Below are 25,023 nucleotides of genomic sequence, written 5' to 3' on the forward strand. Positions count from 1 at the left end.
GGTTTGGGGGGGGGTGTGTGTGTGTGGAATCTTACTTCTAACAATGGGTAAGACGATAGTATGCCACCTTACCTGCTCTTATTTGGAATGAGGCCCTTTTCCAGTTCATTTCCAATTCTCACGGCCAGCCAGTTTCCCAGTTTGCCATCATACAGTGTATCAACTACTCTGAAGATCTCCCCTCTGGTGAATGCTAAGCTCTGTGGTGACTCCTTTTCACACTCAAAGTGGCTCCTGATGAAGAAGGAATCTCCTCTGCCACAGGCCATGATGTCTCTGTAGACTAAAACAGAAACTCCCCTTTAGTTTATATTTTTTTAGACTTGAAAGAAAGATTAAGCTGTCATTCTAGAGAATAGTTTTGAAACTCTTCCCCTCCGCTCAAAAAGATGCAAAAAACCAGCCTTCACATCCATTGCCCTACACACACATTATCAAGAGTGTTCTATACCTGTACACATACAGCCCTTACAGCTCTGAGGGAAGGAGGTACTTGCACCTTCCCAAAGCAAAAGGCAGCTATGGTACTTCAATACTACAGCAGGCTGTGTCTCCAACAGGAAAGCAAGAGGCTCTGCTTGCTCCTTAACCGTTCATCAATAAAACTGTCCATTTGCTGCTGTCTTACTGAATCCTTTACGACTGCCAAGGCACAGCTGAAAAGGAATGCTAACAGGAGATCTTGGGCCAGCTGCTACAGACAGAAGAGCAAAAGAACAAGCAGTACATTGCCACTCTTCAGGATTAAGAAGAGATGCTATTTGCTAATAATGAAAGAGATGGAGAAGTGCTCTGAAAAACACATCACACATGCACATCTGTATGACCCTTGTGGTATGGAATACACCTATCTTCTAAACTACTGAAAAGGAGTGTAACTAAAATGCTATCAAGAATAAGCACAAGAGAAATTATTTGTGGTTTCACGGACAAAACAGAGCTTAGAAGCTTTATGGATATACACACATTTTGTTCAAAGCACCTACCTTCATATTTGCTTTGAGCCAAAATTGTCACTGTTTCACCTTTGGGAATTTCTAAGAGATACAAAACAGCATCTTCCCGAACAATGCCTCTGAAGTCTTGAGTGTTTACCTATGTATCAAAAAAAAAAAAAAAAAAAAAATCAACACCTAAAAAATCAACAATAAAAGGAATAACCAAAGATTTTTGTTTCATCTAAAAAAATCTTAAATATTCTCTTCCCCATCGTACTTTTTTTTTTTTAAGTCAATATGGAAGTCTGTTGCCATAAGGAATATTTTATTCCAGCCATTAACAGTAATCTTGCTGAAATAACAAGGTCCTGGATGTGCACTGCTAGATTGTTTCTTTTACTTTAACAGGCTCCAAAAGGCCTTGAAAAATCAAGGGTATCACAAGAGAAGAGAGACAGAAGAGAAAATTCCATTAGCCTCCTATCCGAATTTTCAGAAAAAAGGAGAATCTAAGAGGACAAAATGGCACAGATGATATAATTCAGAAACTGGAAGAATAAATCACCATTACCCACGGAAACTGGAGAAAGATGACAGAAGAAAAATATGCTGACTTCAATTTTTTCCCCCTCCAGGACTAGGAAGAAGCATTGTACAGAAAATTTATACTCCCATCTTGGGGCATTTTTCTTGATTAATATTTCTCCTACCTACCCCTTACACAGAATCTTAAACAAACTAAAGCTTGATATACAATTCTCCTTCAAAAACTCATTTCAGGAAGATCCCTCCACCACACATACACACCTGCAAAGCAATAACTTGACTTCCTAAGATTATAATTTCTTCCATATTTCCACTAAGAAGCAAACCAAAAAATACAAGTGATTTGCATTTCAGGAACACATAGTTATACCTTAAGAATCTGATCTCCTTCCTGCAGTCCCTCCTCATCAGCTGAGGTGCCTTCTTGAATTCCAGCAATAAATATCCCTACATCATTTCCACCAGCCAGTCGTAGACCCACACTGTCCCCTTTCTTGAATCTCACCATTTTCGTATTCGGACTAAGAGGTTTACAGACAGAAAAAGGAAGTAAGGCCAGATGTTAGGCATATGACAATAACAGGTTGTCAAGAGAAAAAAAATGGCAAACCTTTCAACAAAATCATATTAATAATATTCTTAGCCCCTTTCTTTCACTTTATAGGCTATAATTACCCAGGTAACTCTTCAGTGAGGGAGGGAAGTGGAGAATTTGCATTTTTCAGAGTGGAAACTGAACTAGGAAGAGCAACTAAGTGGCATACACAGATTTGACAGAACAGGAAAACAACTCCCTGTTCTCGAAGTTCCAAAATAGTTCCCTACCTATTGGATCCTCTCTCAGACTAGCAGCTGGGTTTTTTGTGAAAACAGCCTGAGTTACAAGTAATCATACTCACTGTTTTTCCCTTTATATGCTTGAGAACTGTCATATGAATTAAATTTATACCTATTTTCTTTGCAGTTTAACATGTTTGTTAGATAGAAGTCTTCAAGTTTTCTTGTAATGAGAAATATTTCCAAGTATACTCTCCTGGTATGTTAACAAGCAGTCCTTTCATATTGCAGTGGGAGAGGCACTGGACTAGGCTCAGCTTTTTTGCTGTCAGAAAAGCTGTATGCCTGAGTGACCTTCCAACACAGAGGACGGTACTTATCTGTCAGCCTTTCTCAGTAATACCCTAAGCCTGTATTATAAATTCCCCTTCACCAAAATAATCACTTGATTAATTTGCACATGAATGACAACATATGCAGGGTCCAACCCAGAAAAGATCTGAGAAGAGAATCCATTTGAGAAAATACACCAAGCTACAGAATATCTTCAAAACCTTATCTTTAGGCTTCTCTTTACAATCTCAGTGCTCCTCTCCCTTCAATTTCTGTATTTGGAAGCTCTCAAAAGAAAACATTTAAGTTGATTTCCTATTAATACAGTTTGCAACTTTTAGTATCTTAATTGTTAAAGAATCCACAGTACCAGGTTCCATTTGACCACTTATAAAAATAATCAAAAAACCCCACAAAAATAAACTTTGGAAGCAATATTTTGTTCACTTCTGAGCAGGGACTGGAACGGCAATATGGACTGTACAGTCTTGGATTTGAAGGAAAGACACAAATTTCTGTACAGAAGTTTCCAGCTTGTACAGAAACACACATATGTTTGGCCTTGTCTTGCAACAAGCTTGTTTACAAATTAGAGGACATTCTCTTTGTATCTCAATATTGCAGGGAAGGGGAGGGTTGTCTTTTATGTACATATAAAACTATGGATGAGGTGTAAAAGACATTTCCATAGAATTGCACAGGTTAGAATGGCCCTCTGCTCAAAGCAGGTTGTTCAGGGCCTCGACCAGTTATGTTTTTGAGTATCTTTGGTGGTGGGGATACCACAACCTACAAGGGAAAGCTGTTCCAGTGGTTAACCACCCTCATAATAAGAAGTTTTCTTCTTTATGTCAAGTCAGAATTTCCTGTGTTCCAGCTTGTGTCCCTTGCTCTTCGTCCTACTACGGTACCCCTGAGAAGAGTATGGCCCTGTTTTCTCTACACTCACTACCCATTAGGTCGTTGCAGACAGCAATAAGATGTCCCTTCAGTCCTCTCTTCTCCGGGCTTAACAAACCCAGTTTTCTCAGTCTTTTCTCATATGTCATATGCTGCAGCCACTGACTCCCCAGACTCACACCAGTGTGTCAGTGTCTTTCTTGTCCCGGAGAGCCCCAAAATGGACATAGTTCTTGAAATAATATCTCAAAGTGCGAAATAGAGCAGAATAAAAATATAAAAATATAAAAATATACCACAATTCTCATTCCCATGCAAACCCAGAAGCACAGGGTGTTCTATACCTTCCAGATAGAAAGCAAGTCTATACCTTCCAGGCAGATACTTCTAAAACTAAGTTTAACTCAAATACGGTCAGTTAGAAGCCTTGTCATCTCTTCCTGGCATGAAGCTATAAAGGGAGTATCATTCCAAATGGGCAAAAAATCCCCAAATCCATGCAACCAAGAACCAGGTACAAGTCACTGGAAGAACACTGAGTGCAAAAGAACACTGCAAGTGCCGCCTTACCCATAGATTGCTTCATCTTCAGGGCTGGGTTTAAGAATCGTTCTTGTAACTGCTTTTGGTTGAGACACTGTATGTAAAAGCCAATAGAAGTTACTGAGCTATTGAAGAAGTTATAAATGGCAGCAATTTTTAGCTATCAGACAGCAATCAAACCCCTCCATGCCAAAGATTAATACAGATTTAAATGTCAAGCATCTCTGACTAGAATTGATTTACTTCCTCTTTTTTTTTTTTTAATTCTTGAAAAAGAACAAAAAAGTCAAGGGAGAGATATACAACTCTTTCAGGCAAGCCAGATCAAACTTCAGGAATAGCTTCATTTGGCTGCTTAGGGCAATAGGCTACAGTAGATGTTCTAGAGAGTACTTGCTTTTTGAGGTGATAATTCTAATAAGCAACTGCCTTCAAATAATCTCAGGTGTTTCTTCTCTCTCTCTGTACCACAAAGCAAAGACAGACCTCTTCTCTGTGTGTCAGGATGGGGCTGACATGAAGAGTATACTAGATACGTCAACATGATTGGGGGAGTAGACATTCTGTGGCCAGGGAAAAAAAAAGCAACCAAAAACTTTGAACGCTGACCTGGTGGGTCATCTTGGTGCTTCAGTTCTTTGTTTGTGTCTACAACTGTAACAGCAGGAGTAGCAATGTCACCAGTCGATTTGAATGGTGTAGGCATTGCTCCCATCCTGGACATCCTACTGGATGGATCATCTTTTGCACTAAAAGAAAGAAAAAGAAGAAAAAAAGTGTAGTGAAATCAGGTAAGAATGCCATGTATTTTAAGAATTTCTTCGACAAGCATCAGAGAAATGGACTAGACCATTTCTTACTTCGGTTTGTCTTTCAGCTTTTCATTGGATGAATGCAAATCTAGATCAGAATGATGTAATCTGTCATCTTGAGGGGAGAATGATCTGTTTGACTCTATTTCAGAAATGTCTGTAAAGAGAGCAGCAAATCAAGAAATGCAGGATTTGTTTAAATTATCTGCACATCTGATCACATTTATTTACAAAGCTTTCACATATAAAATATACTGAATCTTTAAGCATACTCCTGTTCCAAGTTGGATTTGACTAGGGTTCAAAAAGTGCTGTATGCCTTTTAGTGCTTCCACCTCCCATTCCCCCAAAAATAGTTCAGGAAGATTTCACACAACCTTTAAGAAACACACTCACATCACACAACTACTTCGAGCATACCATAGACTCATTAACTAGTGTTAGCAGCCTTTTATCTGAGGTCTCATGGAGGTTCCCAAACAGAAAGACCACCTTCACATTAACAGTCCTCACATCATTGCTTCTCAGTGACAAAAGAAACAGAGTAGCCCTCAGACTTGAACTGTATCTCAGTCTTCACAGTAAAACCTACAAAAAGTAGCACCCAGTATTCTGACATCAGAGAAGCAAATATCTTGCACTAAATAAAGTAACATCCTGCTCCCCATAACATCCTGAGCCCTTCCCAACGCAAGATTATGTTGAGACATATAGCTCATACACTGTGAGAGATCATTTGTACAGAACAGAAACTGGAAATAGAAACCAGTTGTCCAGGGGGACTTAATTTCCTTTTGTCCTGACATTTTTCCCTCCTATGGAATGCCGTCATGAATGTTAATGCCCTCAGGAGAGACCAGTCCAATCCACCTGTTTTAAAAATGGAAGTCTTTTATTAAAGCAACTGACTTGCTTGTTCTGAGAAGTAACATTGATTTTGCCAGACCAACATTGCTTCTTCTACCTCTGCCCCTGCCCAAAATGTAATTATATGACTCCTACAAAAATATTCTTTCACCTAAAGGAAGTGGGTTTGATGCTTAATTGGCTATTACTTAGGTTTGTTTGTGGTGGTTTGTTTTTTTTTTTTTAATAAAGAACCTAGTACCACAACAGAACACTATAAGCTCCATTCTGTCCCAGCACAGAGTCCAGAACTTTTTATCCACATTAAACCTCACCATCCATTTCCGAGTCACTGTCGTTCAATGAAGGAATGTTGAGCAGCGTCTGCTTTCTGTCCCTGAGGACAACCAGCTGCAGCTTCCCCCGTGACTTCTCAATCAATTTGCGGGCATCAGCTAAAGACATGTTCTCTGTCACTGTACCATTGATCTGAACATAAAAAGGCAACAATAACACTACAAGTAAACAAACAAGTCCATATTGTGCTCAAGTTAAACTTGACTATAACATAACTTACTCCAGAGTAACCACTATAACAAATGCCTGCTAAACTGCTAGCAGTATAACCAGAACAGACCTTGAGAATGATATCCCCTTCATGAAGGTTGCCATCTTTGGTTGCTAGGCCAGTACGGGTCATTTCTTTTATGAAGATCTGACTTCCAAGCCGGAGACCATATTCTGGAATCAGGGAAATAATCCACTGTAGTTTAGAAGATGAGCAAGGATGCATTTTTTTAAAACTACACAGTGTACCTGCAGTACCCCCCATTACACCATGAGAAAAGAAAAAGGAGAAAATGCAGACCTAGTAAACCCACTTAACTCTAGGCTAACTCTCCTATTTCTGTGCTGTCGCTACAGTAAGAACAAACAGCAGTCCAAAAACAATCACAGATGGATGATTAGTCTGCACCTTCAACAGCAAAACAATGCCTTTGTTCTGGAGGTGCTTATTAACATGGTGGACTAGATTCTCTCTCTGTATCATATTTTGCATGGCATAGAGAAGGAAAAGGGTCAAAAAGCACTAATAGAAGAGCTGGTTTTTTTACCAGTTGCTGCATGCTGACCCTGTCCTATCTGTACCCCAGCAAGTGTCTCAGTTGTTTCAGGCAAAGGATTTTCCCTCCCCACCTTTTTTCCCCTTTGATCCAAGTTACTTGGATCAGTATATTTGTAACTTAAAAAGAAAGGCAACACTCCTAAAACACGCACATCCTAGAACAACAGAAAAGGAAAGAAACAGCTTTAAAAAAATCACCACATTTGAGCAAGTCTGCAGAGTATCCATATGAATGGCAGAAATTATGAAATTACGAGCTACATACAAAACTTAACAAAGACACCTTAAATTTTTGTATACCTATCTGCATTATCTTTACAAGTGGAAACATTATGTGCAGGGGGAAAAGAGGAAGGAGGGAAAGGGATCCTTGCCAGAGTCAATGAAAAAAAGGTTAGCTCCTGCATACAAAGCTTACATGAGCAGAAAATTCTTACAAATCACAACAGGGCAGATTAGAAAAAAACAACCACCCACAAACCCCACCACAAACAAACCACCACACCTCCCCAAAAAAACCCAAACAGAAAAGGATGCACAACCTAATCTCAGATATGCTTTATAGCACAAGAGTCTTTATTTCACAGCACACAAAAGATCAGGCTTTTGGCTTTCATTTACACACTCCAGTGCTCAGCAAGGAAAGGCTGTTTCAGCTATTGCTATTTCAGTATTCTTTAACTACATTCTGAAGTATTCAGAACCAAACAATCCTTGGAACTAATTTAATTATACTGAAGGGAAGAAGTAAGTGCACTATTAGAGTCTACTCTTCACCCTTTGTAGCTGTCCCTTTTGTAGATGTGCCAAGTGTAATCTGAATCACGATGAGATCCATGTTACCCACCAGAACCAGAAGAATAGGGCAGAGAAAATGGAAAACCAAAGAACACTGTGGCTTGAAAAGACTGAAATGATGTGGGTGAACAATTCTTTGTACAAAGGTAAAGTTCAAGGTGCTGGGGGAAAAAGCACCCCAAACCAGCCAGGAAGAATGAAAGAACAACTTAAGCAATCATTTAGAAAACTCAACATTTAACCTGTACAAGCAGACAATATTCAGCTCCTCTCCCACCAAAATAACATGCTGTATTACAAGTCAATTCCTCTCCTCCCATACTATGCCTACCTTCATTATGTCTGCCTTTTGTTAAGAGAACACTGATCGGTCCGTTTTGATCCTGCAGTCCTAGGTACTCATGTTGACGGTGTATTTCAGGCGAAGGACTTCGGGAACGAAGCCTGTCCCGACTTCGACTCTTCACTTCCCTCCCATACCTAGGATCAGGTTGAGATCCATGACTATAACTGGGTGGGCTGTAGTCTCCTCTGTAGTCCCGTTCATAGCCACCATCCCTGTCGATGCTCCTTCCCCTGCTCCGATCTCTTTCATAGTCTCGATCCAAGCTCCTGTCAACACTCCTACCACGACTTCGATCACGGCTGTAGCTGCATTCCCTATCACGGTCTCTGCTTCGGTTACGCCCTCTGTCTTGTTCATCTCTATAGCTCTGATCCAGGCTGTTCCCCCAGCTTTGGCTGCGCCCGCCATTACCACTATGCCAGCTTCTGTCACTATAGCCACTTCGAGCACTTTTGCCATCAAATTCTGCATGGTCATCCATTACATCTAAAGCTCTGTCCTCATAGTCAAGAGAGGGGCTTCTCTTCAATGCAGCAGCCTGCACTTTCCTTGGTCTTTTCACTACCTGTTCAGTGCAATAAGAAACAAACAAAAAACCCCCCCTCCAACAGTTAGAATGTGAAATTCAACAGATGAATGTTCTTCACGCTTCAAATACATGTTGGGAATAAAAAAAGAAACCAAAACAAAACACCAATGTTCTATTTAAAGAACAACCAGTAAATTAGATTATTTACTTGTGCAGAAGAAATACTTACTAATTGGAAGGACAAGGAACAGTAGGAGAATTAAAAAAAAATATCAGATCAGCAACCACATTCTTTTACCTCTGCAAGAGTGTGAGTAATGAATACTTTTTTTCTTTTTCTAGATGACTTCTAAAAAAAAAAAAAATGTGACAAGCCCCCAAAAGAGAGAGTTGTAGATGCCTCTCTCAACTAATGAGAGCCAATCTGGACAGCAAATTCTTGGACAAGGTCTGTGTATGCAGGACATCATTTGCCTCACATAACTTTTGTTTTTTCCAACTACCACTCATTATTCAGTAAAATTAAAGATTGAGGACATACATTTTATTCCCAGGTTTTCAACAGGATAACTTTGTGACACTGTTATTTAATTTCCATTTGTTTCACCTGTAGAAACTATGTCTTTGCTTTGCTTTATGCATTTATAGTACACTACACAGAAGAAAACCAAAATCTTGACTGGTTACACAGGTACATAACACTGTAGAGTGAATACATTTGTAATTTACTTACAATGGTGGCCACTTTTCCACTTTTCCTAAGCTGTTGGACCGCAAAAGAATGTGGAACATTTTCCATTGGGGTTCCGTTAACTATGACCACCCGATCATTTTCTCTGGAAGAGGGTGGAGGGGAAAAAAAAAGAAGAAAAAAAAAAAGGATTTAAGAGGAGTCTTCATGAAAACACCAAAACAAATTTTTTTTTCTCAGGGGGAACCTATGGATTTCATTCACTTTAACAGGGAGTTTTGCTTAAAAACTGTGTTTGTTATACAAACACTACAATACCTGAATACTGAAAGAAGCTTTCGGTGTGTTTAAAAATTAGACTTTAGGTAGCAGTGCGTATCTTTGTACATGTACTATATCAAGCTTAAGTACCTTGCCATAATGTTAAAGAAGACTTTGTTTTTTAAAGGATATTTGTGACTACCATTAAAACTTCTATTCTTTTTATTTTGGTTCTTTCAGAGCTTCGTCTTTCATGCCTAGTGCTAGATTTTTCTCACACCAACGTAAGAATTTCAAGAGAGCTTCAAATTGCTGCAGCCATGCAGTATTCAGGCAAATCTTGACAAGTACCACTCCAGTACACTTTTCTGAAAGACTGGTATTCAGGTCCCATCTACTCTGAAGAAAGATTATTGGAGGCGGGGGGAACCAACCAAACTATAATACACAAAAAGTCGTCCCTGCCCTAAAACACCGGCCAAAACAGGTTACTAACTTGTCTATTCACACCTCCTGCATGTCAAATAGACCATTAAGACTTAACTCAGTCACCCCCAGGAGACAGTCCCGTAACACATTATTAATTAAAAAATGTATCTTCCAGAAAGGCATTTCAGTGCAAAAAGTGCAGGATATTTAAAAAAAAAAAATCTACCACTCCTCATATTAGTTTATTCTGGTGACTACTCAGTTACTAACCTTACAGTCAGAGCATTAGCTCAACCAATTACTGGTTACCGTGCCATTTTCTGCTAGATAAAAGAAATCTTTAGTACCCATTATTTTCTCTTCACTGTAATCAAGTCACATCACAATCTTCTTTTTAAATAAGAAGATTACATACTTTAAGCCTCTCTTTGTATGGCACCTCCTCTAACTCCTGGATGATTTTTGTCCCTGTTTTCATACCCTTCCAATTCCTTTTACTGAACGAGTATGCCAGAACAGCACACTATATTCCAGTATCAGTTTCATCTGGGCTTTATGTGAGAGACAAAATAGCTCTCTTCACAGTCCTTACATCCAAAGACGGTATCAAACTTAATGTTGTAACACTACATCAAGAGCTCCCATCTATTTATGCTCACTCCACTCTAAAAAGGATTGCAGGATTGTAATTCCTCCATGCTCGGAAGATTAGGCCTATATTCCTTGGTTTGTTGGAGGAACGGCTTTGCATTCAGTTTTCTTCAGAATGTGTTTTGTCTGAATGTGCCCAAATTGCTTGGTATTGCCTTGTCATCATCAATTTACCTAGGATCTTACATAGTTTGTGGACATGATTTTATTCCCAAATCACAGACGATTGTGGAACAGGATGGGTGATAGTGGTGTTGTGCAGGGATCACTCCTATAAAATGAAGGTTTTGTACGTTTATGTTGAGAATGGCTTGTTACCTGCCTCACAATAATCCTTTTTCCAGTCCTTCAATAACTACTCCCATGTCAGTCTTTTCATTACCTCACCAAAAATTAATGTTTGGCAAAATGGCCAGAATCTACTCTTTTGAATCACTATTACTGCACGACTTTGGCATTCTTCCAAATTGTTTAGTCCTCACCGGGTATTCTAGGTCAAAGGATGAAAAACTGTCAGCAGTGGGGTAGAAACTGTTTATTTCAGCTTACAGATTTAAAATTACTTGTCCATGATGGATGCTGCCTCACCGAGGATGATGTTACCAGGAGGACTTCAGAAACACTTTACTTCCCTATTTTTTTCTTTCAAATATAAAATAAATGTTTAGCAAACACTTTTGTTCCTCCTCCTTCCCCTGTGATTGCTCCCAACACCTTAGGAGTGAAGACCCTTCTTTGGGCTGACTTAAGCCATTCTCTTGAAAACTAATGACTGATCACTAAACATGTTTCCTGGAGGAAGAACAGGGAGAATGTTTTAAGATACTAAGTATTGCTACTGTTTCTTTAAAAGAAATGCAATCTTAAGAGAAGCATACCTAACTATGAAAAGCTTTTCAACACCACTGAAATTTACTTTCTTACAAAATAGCAAATAAACACACCTCCAGGTGGAGTTTGTTTGGTTTTTGGGGGTTTTTTTGTTTTGTTTGTTTGTTATGGGTTTTTTTTTTAATTAATTTAAAGCAGACATCTAGGTTTTCAAGAGGGCATCAAATCTTGAGTGGATTGTATCACCATGATTTCAACCAAGCCTGTCTGAAGGTTTACACATTCTACAGCCATGCTCCTCAAAATACGCCAGACAGAGAAATAAGAAATTACTTACTGAAGTAATCCATCTGCTGGACCACCTGGGAGAACATCTGAAATGACTATCGATGTTTCACCATTTTCAAAGTGAGGGTTATCTCTGCCACCAGAAACTGCAATCCCAAATCCTCGTTTTGAATCCTTTAAAACAAAAACAAACAACAACAGAACTCAATTCCATCCATAGGAATTTTGATAGGGAGAAAGAAGAGTAACATGAATGTTCCTGTGATAGCACTCTACCCAGATATTATCTAAAATATGATAGTTGCGTGTAGAGAGTTGCAGAAATACACAGCACTTCTAGATTTAAAAAGGAATGGGTTTACAAATCCATGTAACAAGACATGTTCCTGTGTTCCAAAACCTCAGTCTACAGTCTTGTGATGGTTAGTAATTAAGGAAAGGACTCACTAACTTAGCCTGCATTTTGCTCCACCATCTCACTGGTTACTCATACCAAATTTGTTAAATAAATCTATTTTGTTAGTGATGTTTGGGAAACTGGAACAGCTTTTCCAGGATCTCATCTTCATTACGACTGCTATTAAGTTTGTAATAACTACTTACTCCTCAATAGAAACTAAACAAGATCATGGCTGATTACAAAAAGCAAGCAGTGAACTTGTGAATTCTCTGTAATTACCCTCTCTCACAATCAACTATTTTAAATATGTAATTTATGTCAAACATGTCATCATAGAAATATCAGATCCATAAAAGCCTGAAGATGGCATTCATAAAATCAGGGAAATACTTAACAGGGTGCGAAGGAAGCATGTCTGTTAACGCTAGACCTGATGTTAGCGTAACTGAACTGCAGACAAAAAGGTGTGCATAAAACCATACATTTTGCTAAACACACAGTTTTAATTTTATCAGCTATTTAACATACACCTCCTATCACTATAAAATACAAATTATGCTACATTTAAACAAAATGTTTTAACATAGTGGCAAAGTAATATACCAAATTAAAGTGGTGCTTTTCCCCCAACTCACACTCAGCGTGTGTAGCTCATCACATGCCAGCTCATGTTCCACTAAGGTTAATATTAAGTGGTTATTTCTTTGAGAAGGAAAAAAGCAATGTGCTTGGTTTTTTTTTTTGACAGCACTTCACTTGCTGCACCTTAGTTTTACAGGAAGCAGTTTGATGCTTCAAGCCAAAACAATACAGAATTCAAAATAACGGTAAAATTCATTGGTAGTGGCTGATGCAGCAAGTCCAATAGCCCTTTGCATATTCAGTAGTATCAGCCTGTCTCTGAGGCAAAGAAGTAACGCTCATTTACACGATATTCATGATCTGAAAAGTTGGAAATTACAGGAACTAAGGTCTGCTTCTGCAACGTTTCTCCTGTCTACCTCTGTAACCTGAAAAACAGTCCTTTCTCAGCAATTCAGCACATAAAACAGGCTGTGTAGGAAAGATCGCTATTTTACCTTGGGTCATCAAGTTGAGTTCATTGCAGAACATGTAAAAAAACATAAGCAGCACAGTACGGGCTGCTCACTGAACCCAGATCACCAGAACAGCTGGGAAGACCACTACCACCACCAAAGAGCACATCCTGTACCATGGTGTGGCAGCCTAGCCATTAGAGAACTCAGAAACAAGCGGTCTACTTTAACTCAAAAGGACTCTCTACATAGTAAGATACTTCCTCTTTTCTTAGAAGAATTGTTAAAAGTTACATCTATAGTCCATGTATTTTAGAAATTTTGATGACAGTAGTTTTCCACTAGATTCTACACTGGTAGATATTAAAGTATGGAAAAAAAAAAAAGGTCAGTGGAATCATGTTCAGTGATTATTATAAAGCTTGGACATGAACCACAACTGGTTGATAGAACCATCTGCTTTGTTTTAAAGGTTATTCAATGATGAATTTAGCTATGTGGCTGGTATGTGGTATATTATACTGCCATTACAAAGACGAAACAATAGCAAATATAGCACTTAAATTGTTAATTGAATTTACTCTTAACATTGAAGAGTCATGCTATTGTATGAGTAACTAGCAATTAAGCTTTAAAATGAAAAACATCTGATTTGGACAACGAATTAATCCTATTCTAGACTCAGATACGCTAATAACATCTATCATAAAACATATTTAGACTAAACCGGCGCTTGAATATTTGAAAACTAAAAATATAACAGGCACACACTCACCTTTTGTAAGGTCACAGTGTACTGTTCCCATATCAGCTCTTCCATGCCTGGGGCCTGTTGCGCACAGAAACCAATTAATACAACACAAAGCATACAACTATCTAAATTAAAAATGTGAAATACCCCATTAAAACACAGGTATAAAAATAACATGCATATTCTAATAATTTGGTAGAGTTAGTATGAAATGTATGTATTTCAATTAGTGATGATTTTTTTTTTTAAAAAAGGCAAAAAAATATTAATAGGTCCGGGGTGGTAGAATCCCTTTGCATTTCACCAACTTAACAGCTCATTCTGATTTTCTGGAAAATCTTTTGCTCATTCAGCAAAAACATTTAATTCAGATCACACTAGCATTATATAGCCCCGATTCAAGTAACACACAAAATACTTAAGGAAGACCTCTCCATTCCAGTATGCAGTAAGATTAGCAGTTGAAACTGAGGTTTTCAAAATGAACTAGCCTGCAGATCTTTTGCTTCTTGTTCATGTGGATTTAACAAAATGTTTCGTCCACTACGAATTATGTAACTGAGTATTTAGGTTCCCCTCAAGAAATTAAATATTACAGGAAAACTCAGTGTATCACTATATAGTACTGGTATATCCACTTCTGTGACATTTCTCAGAAACATTTTTTTCCACATTTCCAGTTAAAACTGATCCTGAACTGATCAGTTTATCTTACATGATATAACCTGAAATCTTTCCAACATCACAGCTTAAAATATAATACAGAATAATCAGCCAGCTGTGATGCATCATATAGTACACAGCCAGCCCCTTCAGTGCCTGCCCTGTAAAATGAGGAGAAAAATGAGCCACAATATTTGACACACTGCAAACATTTCAAAATGCAAAGCACCCACTGCAGAAGAAAAATCCAGGCGTTGCATGAGTAAGTGCATGCACATACTCAAGCTGTAGGTTTATTTGTTTTTACTGCTAAAAGTAGTCTTCTTTCTTGGGAAGTTAAGAGTTTGCTCAGAAAACTGAAGTTCAGACAGAAGCTCAGTTTTGATTTAACGGTCTTTTTAAAGGCATTAAAGGGATTACTGGCAACTAAACTCCAAAACAACAGACACAGAAATGACACAAGAAGCGTATACCTGTACTTCAAAGCATCCCCCATACTTCCAGAGTAAAAGTCTTCTGGCAGTACACAACTGTTTAGCAAGCTATGGATGCTGTTTCTCAAATGCAAAGAACACCATGATGTATTCTTCCAGTGGATTCTGAACACCTCAAAGAGGAACTAGGTTTACATTTTCCACGGCACATTTGCTGTACTGAAAAAACAAACTTAAAACCTAAGTCCTACTCAGAGTTCCTGAGGGAATGCGGAAAACATTCAGCATTCTTACCAGGAATTTTACAACACTGAACGGCGTTCAATTTCCACTGTTCTCCCAGAAAATGAACAATGCTCTCCAGTTTCCAGAACCTTTCGGATCTAACTAAAAAATTAATTTAAAATAGCTGGAGGAGACAATGGCTTATATTAAAAATAATACAAGTAAGTATTTCTAAATTTCTACTCATCTAGATCAGACAAGAAAGAGTAAGTGGCATTTATAACTGTTGGTATTAAAACAAATACGTCTGGGGTCAGTGAAATTATTTTAGGTCAGTGAAATTTTCACATGGTGAAATTATTTTAGCTGATATTCCCATTTAACCAGCTGACATGTCTAACCCTTCAACTAGCTGACACTGAACTGTCTCACTACACATATTCCCTTACACAGAGAACCTTCCATAAGTAAAAAACTTCTCCTTAACTAAGTGCTTTTTCTGAGCTGCTGTGATGCTGTGGTATATAGAAGTGACTAGGCTTGCTTGTCTGGTATGTATGAAAATATGTAAACAGTTTACCTACTACTGACCCTACACTACACCATCACTGTCCTGCTTTTCTGTATGATATTTTTAAGCTCTGCAGAAAACCAGTCTGTGCTAAAGAAAGGCCTCAGTGTCATTTAAACTCCAGCTGACTTCAATGGAGAAAGTTTTAGAAAGATGGTATGAAATGATGGACAAAATTTGAAGGACAAGCAGGTGGGTTCAAATTTTGTAGAAGCAGGGGACATGGAAAATCTTTTCCATCCTTCTCATGGTGTAAAAGCTTCAACAACTTACATGTGTAACGAGAGCATCACTTAAATTCAGTTTGTACTGTATGCAGTTCTTAACCAACATGACCTTCCAGCCTAGAATACTGAGTCCAGCTCTGCACAGGCGAAATAGCAAGGCAGGCAGGATGCAATCGACAAAAGCTTACTACCCGTGGGGACAAAGAGCAGCACAGTTGCCTTACTCTTCCAGAAACTCTAACACCAGGTCTTTCAACACGCTATCTACTAAAGGCCTAAGAAATGACTGCTTATTCAGTACAACACTGCAGAAAAAGGACTGAGGAAAGCAGAGTAAAGATATTGGGGACGGATTTATGGGTATGAAACAGGTAAGCTTACAGGAATTTCCTTCCAGGAAACTAGGCCTCCCATGAGCAGTGTCACCAGCAGAACCTTCTGCACAATTGAAGAGACGCATTGTGTAGTAAATCAAAGCATCATAAACTAACAGGGTTAAGTTTATTTTGCTCTAACAAATAAGTCTCATGGTATCTGGTCACAAAAATAAGTAATAAGAATGGAAGAGAAACTACTGCCTACAGACACTACAATTAAGGTCTTGCAAGATGTTGAGCCTATAGTATCATCTCACCTGTGCCTACAAAAAGTTCCTTGTAGTATCAGTGACTGCCTCTGGTACTTTCTGTGTAAATTTTGGGGGTTTATTTTTAGCTTGAAACTGTCACTAAACATTAAACAAAAGCTAATTAAATAATTCACTTTTAAATTCATAAGTATTTGTTAAAGTAATACATTTTTATAAACTGCTCCTTGGGAAACTCTCCCATTTGCTGTATGCTACATTAGCAAAGGAAAGTACACTATGTACTTGCAAAGCTGATTTTGTGCAATGTAATTACCAAGACAACAGGACTAGTTCTGCCATACTGATAAAGCTATGCAGGCTCTGTATCGCAGTTCAGAGAACTGAATGGTCACCTTGGAAGCCCATAACGCACAAAACACATCTGTACTCCCTCAAATCTCTAAGCAATAATCTCTTCAACATTATAACATGTACTGCTGCTTGCCATTGCCATGATGCTAACCCATACTGACAGATTAATGGAGAAGAGAAGATTGAGAGGGAGGGAGAGACTACAAATGTTATAAATCATCAGTTGAGGACTCGATCAAAACTAAGATTGAAGTCTCCACCACAAGTGCAAAACTCCTGTGTTCCATGTCTAATAATATGACTCTCCCCTGAATGCATCAAGTGATGGGTTATAAAACACCTCCATCACCTTGCCAGCTTCTTCATACTTCATCTGTAAGGAAACACAAAGGGATCCTGAGCAGCCTGTGTATCCTTTATAGGATTGCAATTTCACTGCAAGATTGCACATCAAAACACTGGAGAGAGAAAGGCAGGCAAAATGGTTAAGAACCCCACTTCCAGTTACTAATAGTAACTGTTTTGCAAGTCTACCCAGGTTTCACACAGAGAGCAGGCTACCTGCAGTAAATGCAAATTACTGTAATTAGCTAGTCTAAATTCATTAATGACTAAAGTCAGTCCATTTGCTTAAATCTGCCTAATGCTCATATACCAAAATGACAGGTGCTTTCTACATACCCAAAATAGACTGCTTAACAAGAATCTTTGGCAGGAAACTAGACAAAGTGTTGAAATCATCTGTGTGCTACGAACAGGCAGCTGTTGCAACTCTCACTGACAGTCATCAGAGATTTATGCAATTACTTGCTACTGGGAGATCACCGAAGACAATTTCATTCACACTGAAAGAACAACGAAACTAGAAGACCTGCAACAACAGTTATCTGGCTATAAAAGTGAGCTGGAGAGGGGAGGGATATATGAGGCGAGGGGGGGAAGAAAAGACTTGGAGCAAGATGCAACAAAAAGCAACTCACGTGCCCTTTCAAAATCCCCAACTTTCTGACTGCATGTGACCACATTCTCTGCAGAGCTTGAGCTGTCTTCATTGTTGCAGGATATAATCTGTGAGGGGATACCGTACATCCCCGTCTATTCATCTGTTTCCACTACTCAACACGGTTATGTAATTCTAATACAATAGTGGCCTACATACTCGAACAAATCCTGCTGTCAGTTTCACGCAGAAACACATTAAAACCACAGTAGGGAAATCTACCAGGAGTTTAACTAACTCTCACTTCAAAAGACCCCAGGAAAAAGCAGTACTGTAATCTTATGGGTTTTTTTAAAAACGAAGTGTCAGAAACAGATCGATATGTAGCAAGTTATTCTTCTGCCAAGCACATATGGGTTCACCCCACCAGGAACCCACTTGAAACTTTAAAGAAAAATGGCTTAAGAAGCACAGTGCAGATTATTTAAAAATTCATATTCCGACTATAATATTTAATATTAAAAATTACCACTTGATCCATTATATTGAGTAACAGTATGTTTAGCAGCCTCTATCAAGTCTTAACAATTTAACTGCTGAATTCAGGAAGTCCTTATGCAGAAATAACTGTATACATGTGAGTGATCCTTTTAACTGCACGTGTAAAATTACATATAAACACTTGCAGAACTGTGGACTTGGCTCCAGCAAGCAAAAAGGGAAGGAGAAACAAAATTGTAATAGCTGCAAATAACAGGCACTCCCTCTGCCCTCAAACATTTAGTAAGGTATTTTAAGAATGATAAGCTAATCATACAGCCAAACAGATGACTTCATTGGAAAATAGGTCAAGCTATCAGTTCCATCTATGCCGCGTGAACGCTGTGAAATTTAAGCCTTAAGCGAACTTTTCCCCTAGACTGTACGTTAAGTTTCACAGGCAGCAAACAGATAGGAACACATGCCAAGTTCAGTACACAATGCTAACCAAAACCTCCACCCATAGATTGCATTTTTCATTAGTGGAACAATTTTAACTACTGAAGAGTAAGAATTCAGACAGCTGTGGAAAACGTGGAGGGTTTGGGGGGAAGGGTGGTTGGTGGGTTTGGTGGTTGGGGTTTTTTTTTTAGATTTTTCCATTTAAAATCAAGACTGAATTCAACGTCCTGGGTTTCAACTGTGACCCCATCCCTGCACTAGCCAGCAGAACTACGATGAACACAGGCTTGCACCTTCAGCGCTGAGCTGCCTAGGGTGAACACGTTTCAGCCTGCACTGAGAGGGTCCAGGAGAAGTGCACTGACACCAGCCTCTGACTCGGGCTTAACACTTCAGAGCACACACGTGAATTTAAGTAGTTTAAGACTGTCATTAGAGTTTGGTCAAAATAGCTTAGAATCTCCATCAACATTTCTGAAGAAAAAACTTGTTCCTCTGAACAGACTCACATTCACAGCTTCCAAAACCACGTTTTAAATGTATGTATTTATTTTTACAAAAACAGCAGGAAGCAGAAACAAATGTAAGGATGTATTTGAGACCCCTCTAGCCCCTCTCTCTAGCAGGAGAGCTCTCCTGCTCTCCTCCTCCTTGCCCTGACACAGCTTCAGCAGCACTCCAAATAGAGAAATATCACCAAAAAAGACTGCGATGACATGGAGAACAAAAATGGCGAAACACCGTCCATAAGCTGTAGTGGTTGTAACAGCAAGGATTTTTCTTCCTTGGTTTTGGACTGTCTTTTCTCTAAAGGAAAATGAGAAAGATGGATTGACCCCCCCAAAATTTAAAAGGAACCTGAAAAGAAATTTAAAAAAAATAATCAGGAAGTCTAGGAATGTTACTGCAAATTTTCTTGCATAGTCAGAACAGGAGCTGTGAAGAGACTGATGAGTTAAGAGAAAGATGAAGGCTTTTGCATTTGGATATTTCATTTGGCAGGAAAACAATTTCTCCAGGATAGGAATTCCTCTATTCAATTTTTTGAAGTGAGATGGAAAGATATTTTTTTTTTTAAACTAACAAACAAGCACTGTCCCAGACACTATCTTTTGACCTCACCTGCATGCCTCTTTACAAAGGGTAAAGGAACTTAAAGCCTAACTTCACCCCCAGTACAAGATTACAGATGCAATTACAAGCCTTTCACGTTTCACACCTATTTGACACTTATTCTCCACAGACATTTAAAACTTAAACTCCTTTTGAAAGCAAGCTCAACTCCAATGAGACACACATACCTTGTTCTTTATGGGAGTCTATCCAGACAAAAAAAAAGTTGGTGAATCGTGGCGAAACATAAATTGAAAACTAAGCATGATGATCTGTTCTATAAACTGGGACTGTGAAAAGAAAAGCAGAACTCCCAGAAAATTCAACATAGCAACCTCAGAATATCACAACAAAGCCTTACAGCAGAAGGCAGCTCTCCACTCACCTGCGTGAGGAAAGCGCTTCCTTACCTTGGCATGGTCTCCCCAGCAGAAAAGCTAACTAGAAGTCTTACACCCAGCACACTCTGTTTTGATCTCTTCCTCTCTAGCCAGTAAAGAAAAAGGGTGTTTCCTCACACATAATCTAGACAAGGCTGTGTAAGTAAGCAGAAGGGGAACATGAAATGGTCTTGTTGCCTCCGTTATGGAAGTGACACAAAAAAGAGGTCCTTCCACACCTCGCCGCACCCTTCATCTGCTACCATGGACTTCAGCATAAAAGCCTTGAAAGCTGAGTCCAGGTTTTCCCTAAAGACAGACTCCTATACTGAAGATGATCAAGAACTTCAAGTTCAAATGAAAGTCACCCACCTGTAAAGGATGGGGACAGAGGCTATTCTAGCCACTGACACGAGCAGCCAAGTGGAGGGACTCCAGAGCTGCATCAAGATGTCAGCAGCATACCTGGTCTCAAAGACCAGATACATTACCAGAGGATTCAGAAACTGCCCTCACATATCATCTGCCTGCATAAAGGCAATTATGACATACAAAATTGGATGGTCCTAGATTTGTAGGCATTGAAAGATGCTGATCCACTTAATTTCTGGAGGATCCCCAAGAGATCCCCTCAATAGAGAGTGGAGTGAAATGAGAAGCAACCTGTACATCAGTGTGTGGTGTGAAGGTCCAAACCTCCTCTTTTTCAGCTGTAGGCCATAGCCTACTAGGCTATTAAAGATGACTGTGAAAAGATGATCACGTAATGCAAGCTGCATTTGCAGAACCTGCCAAGTTCTTAATTAACGTAGTGCAAAAATTACTGATGGACCTTTACCAGGCCCTTCCCCTGCAGTAAGGAAGGACCTCAGGCCACTTTGAAGTAAGAAGACTCCGACTGAAGCGTTTTCATGAAGTATCTGCATATGGTATAGCAGATCTTTGATTAGGATCTAGGAGGATGAGAAAAACTATTTACCCATGGATCTTTTACAATACAGCCAACATCTCACAAAAAAGGAGGTACCTCATTTTCTACCAATAAATGCTCTAATTCAGAGAAGCATTTCCTACTTTTTGTGTAGGCTCCAGCACCAATACAGCAACTCCCAGAAGAGCAACAGATTGTCCTGAAGAAACAGGTTCCCAGAATGACGAATGGCTCAGATTAAAGGAAGAAAAGTGATAAAAAATGGTTTGCAAAAGATATCCACTAGGAGTAACATGCAATTGCTCTTCAACACAGCAGAAAGTCCCTTTTTTTTTTCCTCCTAGGGTCATGAAGGAGAAATACACATAAGGGACAACTCCATGTTAAGAGATCATCAGTTCTACTTTCACATTCGAGTAAAATCAAGATGGTTGTTAACATCAAGATGGTTATATTATCAGGATACAAAGTAGTTTAAAAAAAAGTCATATACTGTACAAGTAAGTATACCTCTGCACTGGACTGATAACTTTTGAAAGAGAAAAAAAAATTCATGTAGAAATGAGCCGTGCAGACAATCCTTTCTTCCCCTTCCCTCCAATGGAAAATTATGTTAGATACAGCCTTTGCTTTCTCCCAGATTACTTGACAAAAACAAATACCTTGCTAACAGAGCAAAGGTATTTTGCTTGTGACAAGCACATTCATCATGTATCATCAGACTTTGTGCAAGAAACATTTTTTTCCAAAATGCACTTAGAAGCAGTCATCTCAAGATAAGGGTGCCTTAAAAGACCTATTTAAAGAAAATACAAACTGAGCATAACATTTCTAATAATTTGTTCTTCATAGATTTTGTAAGTTGAATGTCATTACATAGAAACACAAACAGAACTGTTTTTAATGCAAAAGTGCAGAAGTAAAAAACTTTTCCTAATCATATTTCACTTAAAAGTTACACTATTCACTTGGTATAATTTGTAAATTCTATCTACAACAACACTGGCAAATGCTACATAAGTACAACATGCCTATTCCAGGCATTCAAAGACCAATCTTTAGTTCTTAAGTTGCATGAAAACTTTTAAAACCCTCAAATGAGAACTGCTTACTAGACAATAATTAAGTTTTTTTTGTTTTACTTCTTTCAGGAACAGTCTGAATCCAGCATGATGACAATGCCCACAGTCATCACTTGACACTGTGCTCAGCGCTATTTCACTACAAATTTTGCTTCCAGTTAGCAAAACTACTCCTTAAAAAATACCCAGCACCAAAGCTGTCAGCTGCAGAGCCAAGAGCATAATTCAGGCATCTTGACTTCAAGACAAGTAGCCTATCCACTGAAGCGTGCTGTGCAAGGAAGCAAACACACAGATTTCTTCCATTTCTGTCAAATAGAAGTCTCACACCAAAACAGCCCCATAGGAAAACAGAGGTCAACCTTCCCCCACTGTGGGAGTTTTAGCCAGCTAACAGATGGGGGAAAATTCCAGGGTGGCAGAACTTGCGCTCATTTCTACCTCTCGTTGCACTATGACACTCCAAATGTCTTCCAGACTGCAAACTGAACTAGAATCCAGTCCCATGCAGAACTGAGGAGATGAAGGGCAACAGCACTGTTCACCAGGCTATGAGAATATTAATCGACAAATACATCTAGGTCTCATTTGTATTGTAGCCCTGTTACTAATATTCACAGCATAATGCGCCAGATTTTGTAATGCACAAAAATTTTTTAACACATAAGCCAAAGGAGATGGAAAAAAGCTGCATACACACAGAAGATCTCCGCTGATCTGGAGCTTTGACAAGTTGTGTGCTCTTTAATTCAAAATATATCACTTAATATAGCTCACAGCATGTCAATGACAAACGATGCTTAAATGTAATGAAGGCTATCAGACAATCTGCCTATAATAGCAGACCCTGCATTAGCATTCTTCGAATGGTTCATAGTGATGAAACAGCATCCCCTATTGAAAAAGTTTTTGCAGAAATTTGCCCAAGCACAGGAAAGAATACATCAAAATAGCGGCATGGGATTTGAGTTTTGCAAATATTTAATCATTCTGCAATTCCAAAAAATAAATGGAATAACAAGTAACCTGGACACTGAAAAGACACCAGAAAAGAATGTGGCATTATGCATCCTTTTGCTGGATTACTGAGTAAAGCACATAATCTCTGAATAGGTTTATTTGTTTCAACTCTGTATTAAAGAAACACCTAAATAAAACTGGGGAGGGTGTACATATAAATATCTGAGTAATGAATACACTAGGCTCTTTTGGGGGGTGGGGGTGGGAAATCAACTGTTTTTCAGGGGAAATTTTTATCTCTCCATGCCAGTAAGATACTGCCTAGGTAAACTGTGTTTCCTATATGTTTAAAGCCAAACATTTACCAATTATATTGAAGACCTTCAGAAAGCAGGACAAGCACTTTGAAAAGAAGAAAGGGGAGAATTGGGATTTTCTTGAAACATTTTGAGTTCAAGTCACAATTCACATTAGAAATAGCTAATAAAAATCCGAAGGGTTTGGTTTTGTTTGTTTCCTTGCTTTCAAGATGCTTTCTTCTTCTCAGGCTCAGTAAGGTTTCTTTGCCTCTAGAAATGAGCACCTTTGGAAGGTTCACAGAAGACCAACATCCGTTTTCATCTTTGGCAATACAGGTTTCTCTTCCCAAACACACATCCACCTCTTAGACTGGGTATGGTTTACAAGATATGAACTTAACAACAACTTCCTTTTGACCGTAGCAATTTCCACAGTCCGCCTGCTCATTTACATGCAGCCCCTTTACTCACTCCATGAATTCTGCTGTTTGGCTCTTCAAAGTAAGCCAAAACAGCTTCCTAAAGCATCAAAAAGCTGCTCATCTTTTCCCACTGGATTACTCTATTGTCATGTCTGTAAGCTGAACTGGCTTGCAAAGGAGCAGCTGAACACCAAGAGATTAAAGCAGATGGAATGTTAGAACTCTGCACCTAAGATCAACTCAGTCACCAGGTAAAGTTTCACCTTCAAGGATGCACCAGGGTAGGAAAGCTAGATTTTATAAAAGGGACAGATTAAATATATAATCATAGAAACATTTAGGTTGGAAAAGACCCTTATGATCATCAAGTCCAACCGTAAACCTAACACTGCCAAGTCCACCACTAAACCATGTCCCTAAGCGCCACATCTACATGTCTTTTAAATACCTCCAGGGATGGTGACTCAACCACTTCCCTGGGCAGCCTGTTCCAAGGCTTCACAACCCTTTCGGTGAAGAAATTTTTCCTAAAATCCAATATACGCTTCCCCTGGCACAACTTGAAGCCGTTTGCTCTCATCCCATCACTTGTTACTTCGGAGAAGAGACCAACACCCACCTCACTACAACCTCCTTTCAGGTAGTTGTAGAGAGCGATAAGGTCTCCCCTCAGGCTCCTTTTCTCCAGGCTAAACAACCCCAGTTCCCTCAGCTGCTCCTCACAGGACTTGTGCTCTAGACCCTTTCACCAGCTTTGTTGCTCTTCTTTGGATGCGCTCCAGCACCTCAATGTGTGTCTTGTAGTGAGGGGCCCAAAACTGAACACAGTGTTCGAGGTGCGGCCTCACCAGTGCCGAGTACAGGGGCACAATCACTTCCCTACTCCTGCTGGCCACACTATTTCTGATACAAGCCAGGATGCCATTGGCCGCCTTGGCCACCTGGGCACACTGCCGGCTCCTATTCAGCCGCCTGTCGACCAACACCCCCAGGTCCTTTTCCGCCAGGCAACTTTCCAGCCACTCTTCCCCAAGCCTGTAGCGCTGCATGGGGTTGTTGTG

At 39.2% G+C, this 25,023-nt stretch overlaps 1 protein-coding gene across 1 annotated transcript in view; it reads right to left on the reverse strand.

The window, feature by feature from the left end:
* The window catches only part of TJP2 (tight junction protein 2), a 65,505-nt gene that overhangs the window by 10,654 nt on the left and 29,828 nt on the right, over nt 1-25,023 (reverse strand). The window contains exons 3-14 of the mRNA XM_009328079.1: nt 13,858-13,911; nt 11,695-11,819; nt 9,228-9,330; nt 7,951-8,530; nt 6,333-6,436; nt 6,031-6,184; nt 4,898-5,006; nt 4,647-4,786; nt 4,065-4,131; nt 1,855-2,005; nt 987-1,095; nt 73-283 (exon numbers count right to left, since the gene is read on the reverse strand). Coding sequence (XP_009326354.1) covers nt 73-283; nt 987-1,095; nt 1,855-2,005; nt 4,065-4,131; nt 4,647-4,786; nt 4,898-5,006; nt 6,031-6,184; nt 6,333-6,436; nt 7,951-8,530; nt 9,228-9,330; nt 11,695-11,819; nt 13,858-13,911 — 1,907 coding nt within the window. The remainder of the gene's footprint in view (nt 1-72; nt 284-986; nt 1,096-1,854; nt 2,006-4,064; nt 4,132-4,646; nt 4,787-4,897; nt 5,007-6,030; nt 6,185-6,332; nt 6,437-7,950; nt 8,531-9,227; nt 9,331-11,694; nt 11,820-13,857; nt 13,912-25,023) is intronic.

This window comes from Pygoscelis adeliae, unplaced genomic scaffold, assembly GCF_000699105.1.
Source record: "Pygoscelis adeliae isolate BGI_AS28 unplaced genomic scaffold, ASM69910v1 Scaffold45, whole genome shotgun sequence".
NCBI lineage: Eukaryota > Metazoa > Chordata > Aves > Sphenisciformes > Spheniscidae > Pygoscelis > Pygoscelis adeliae.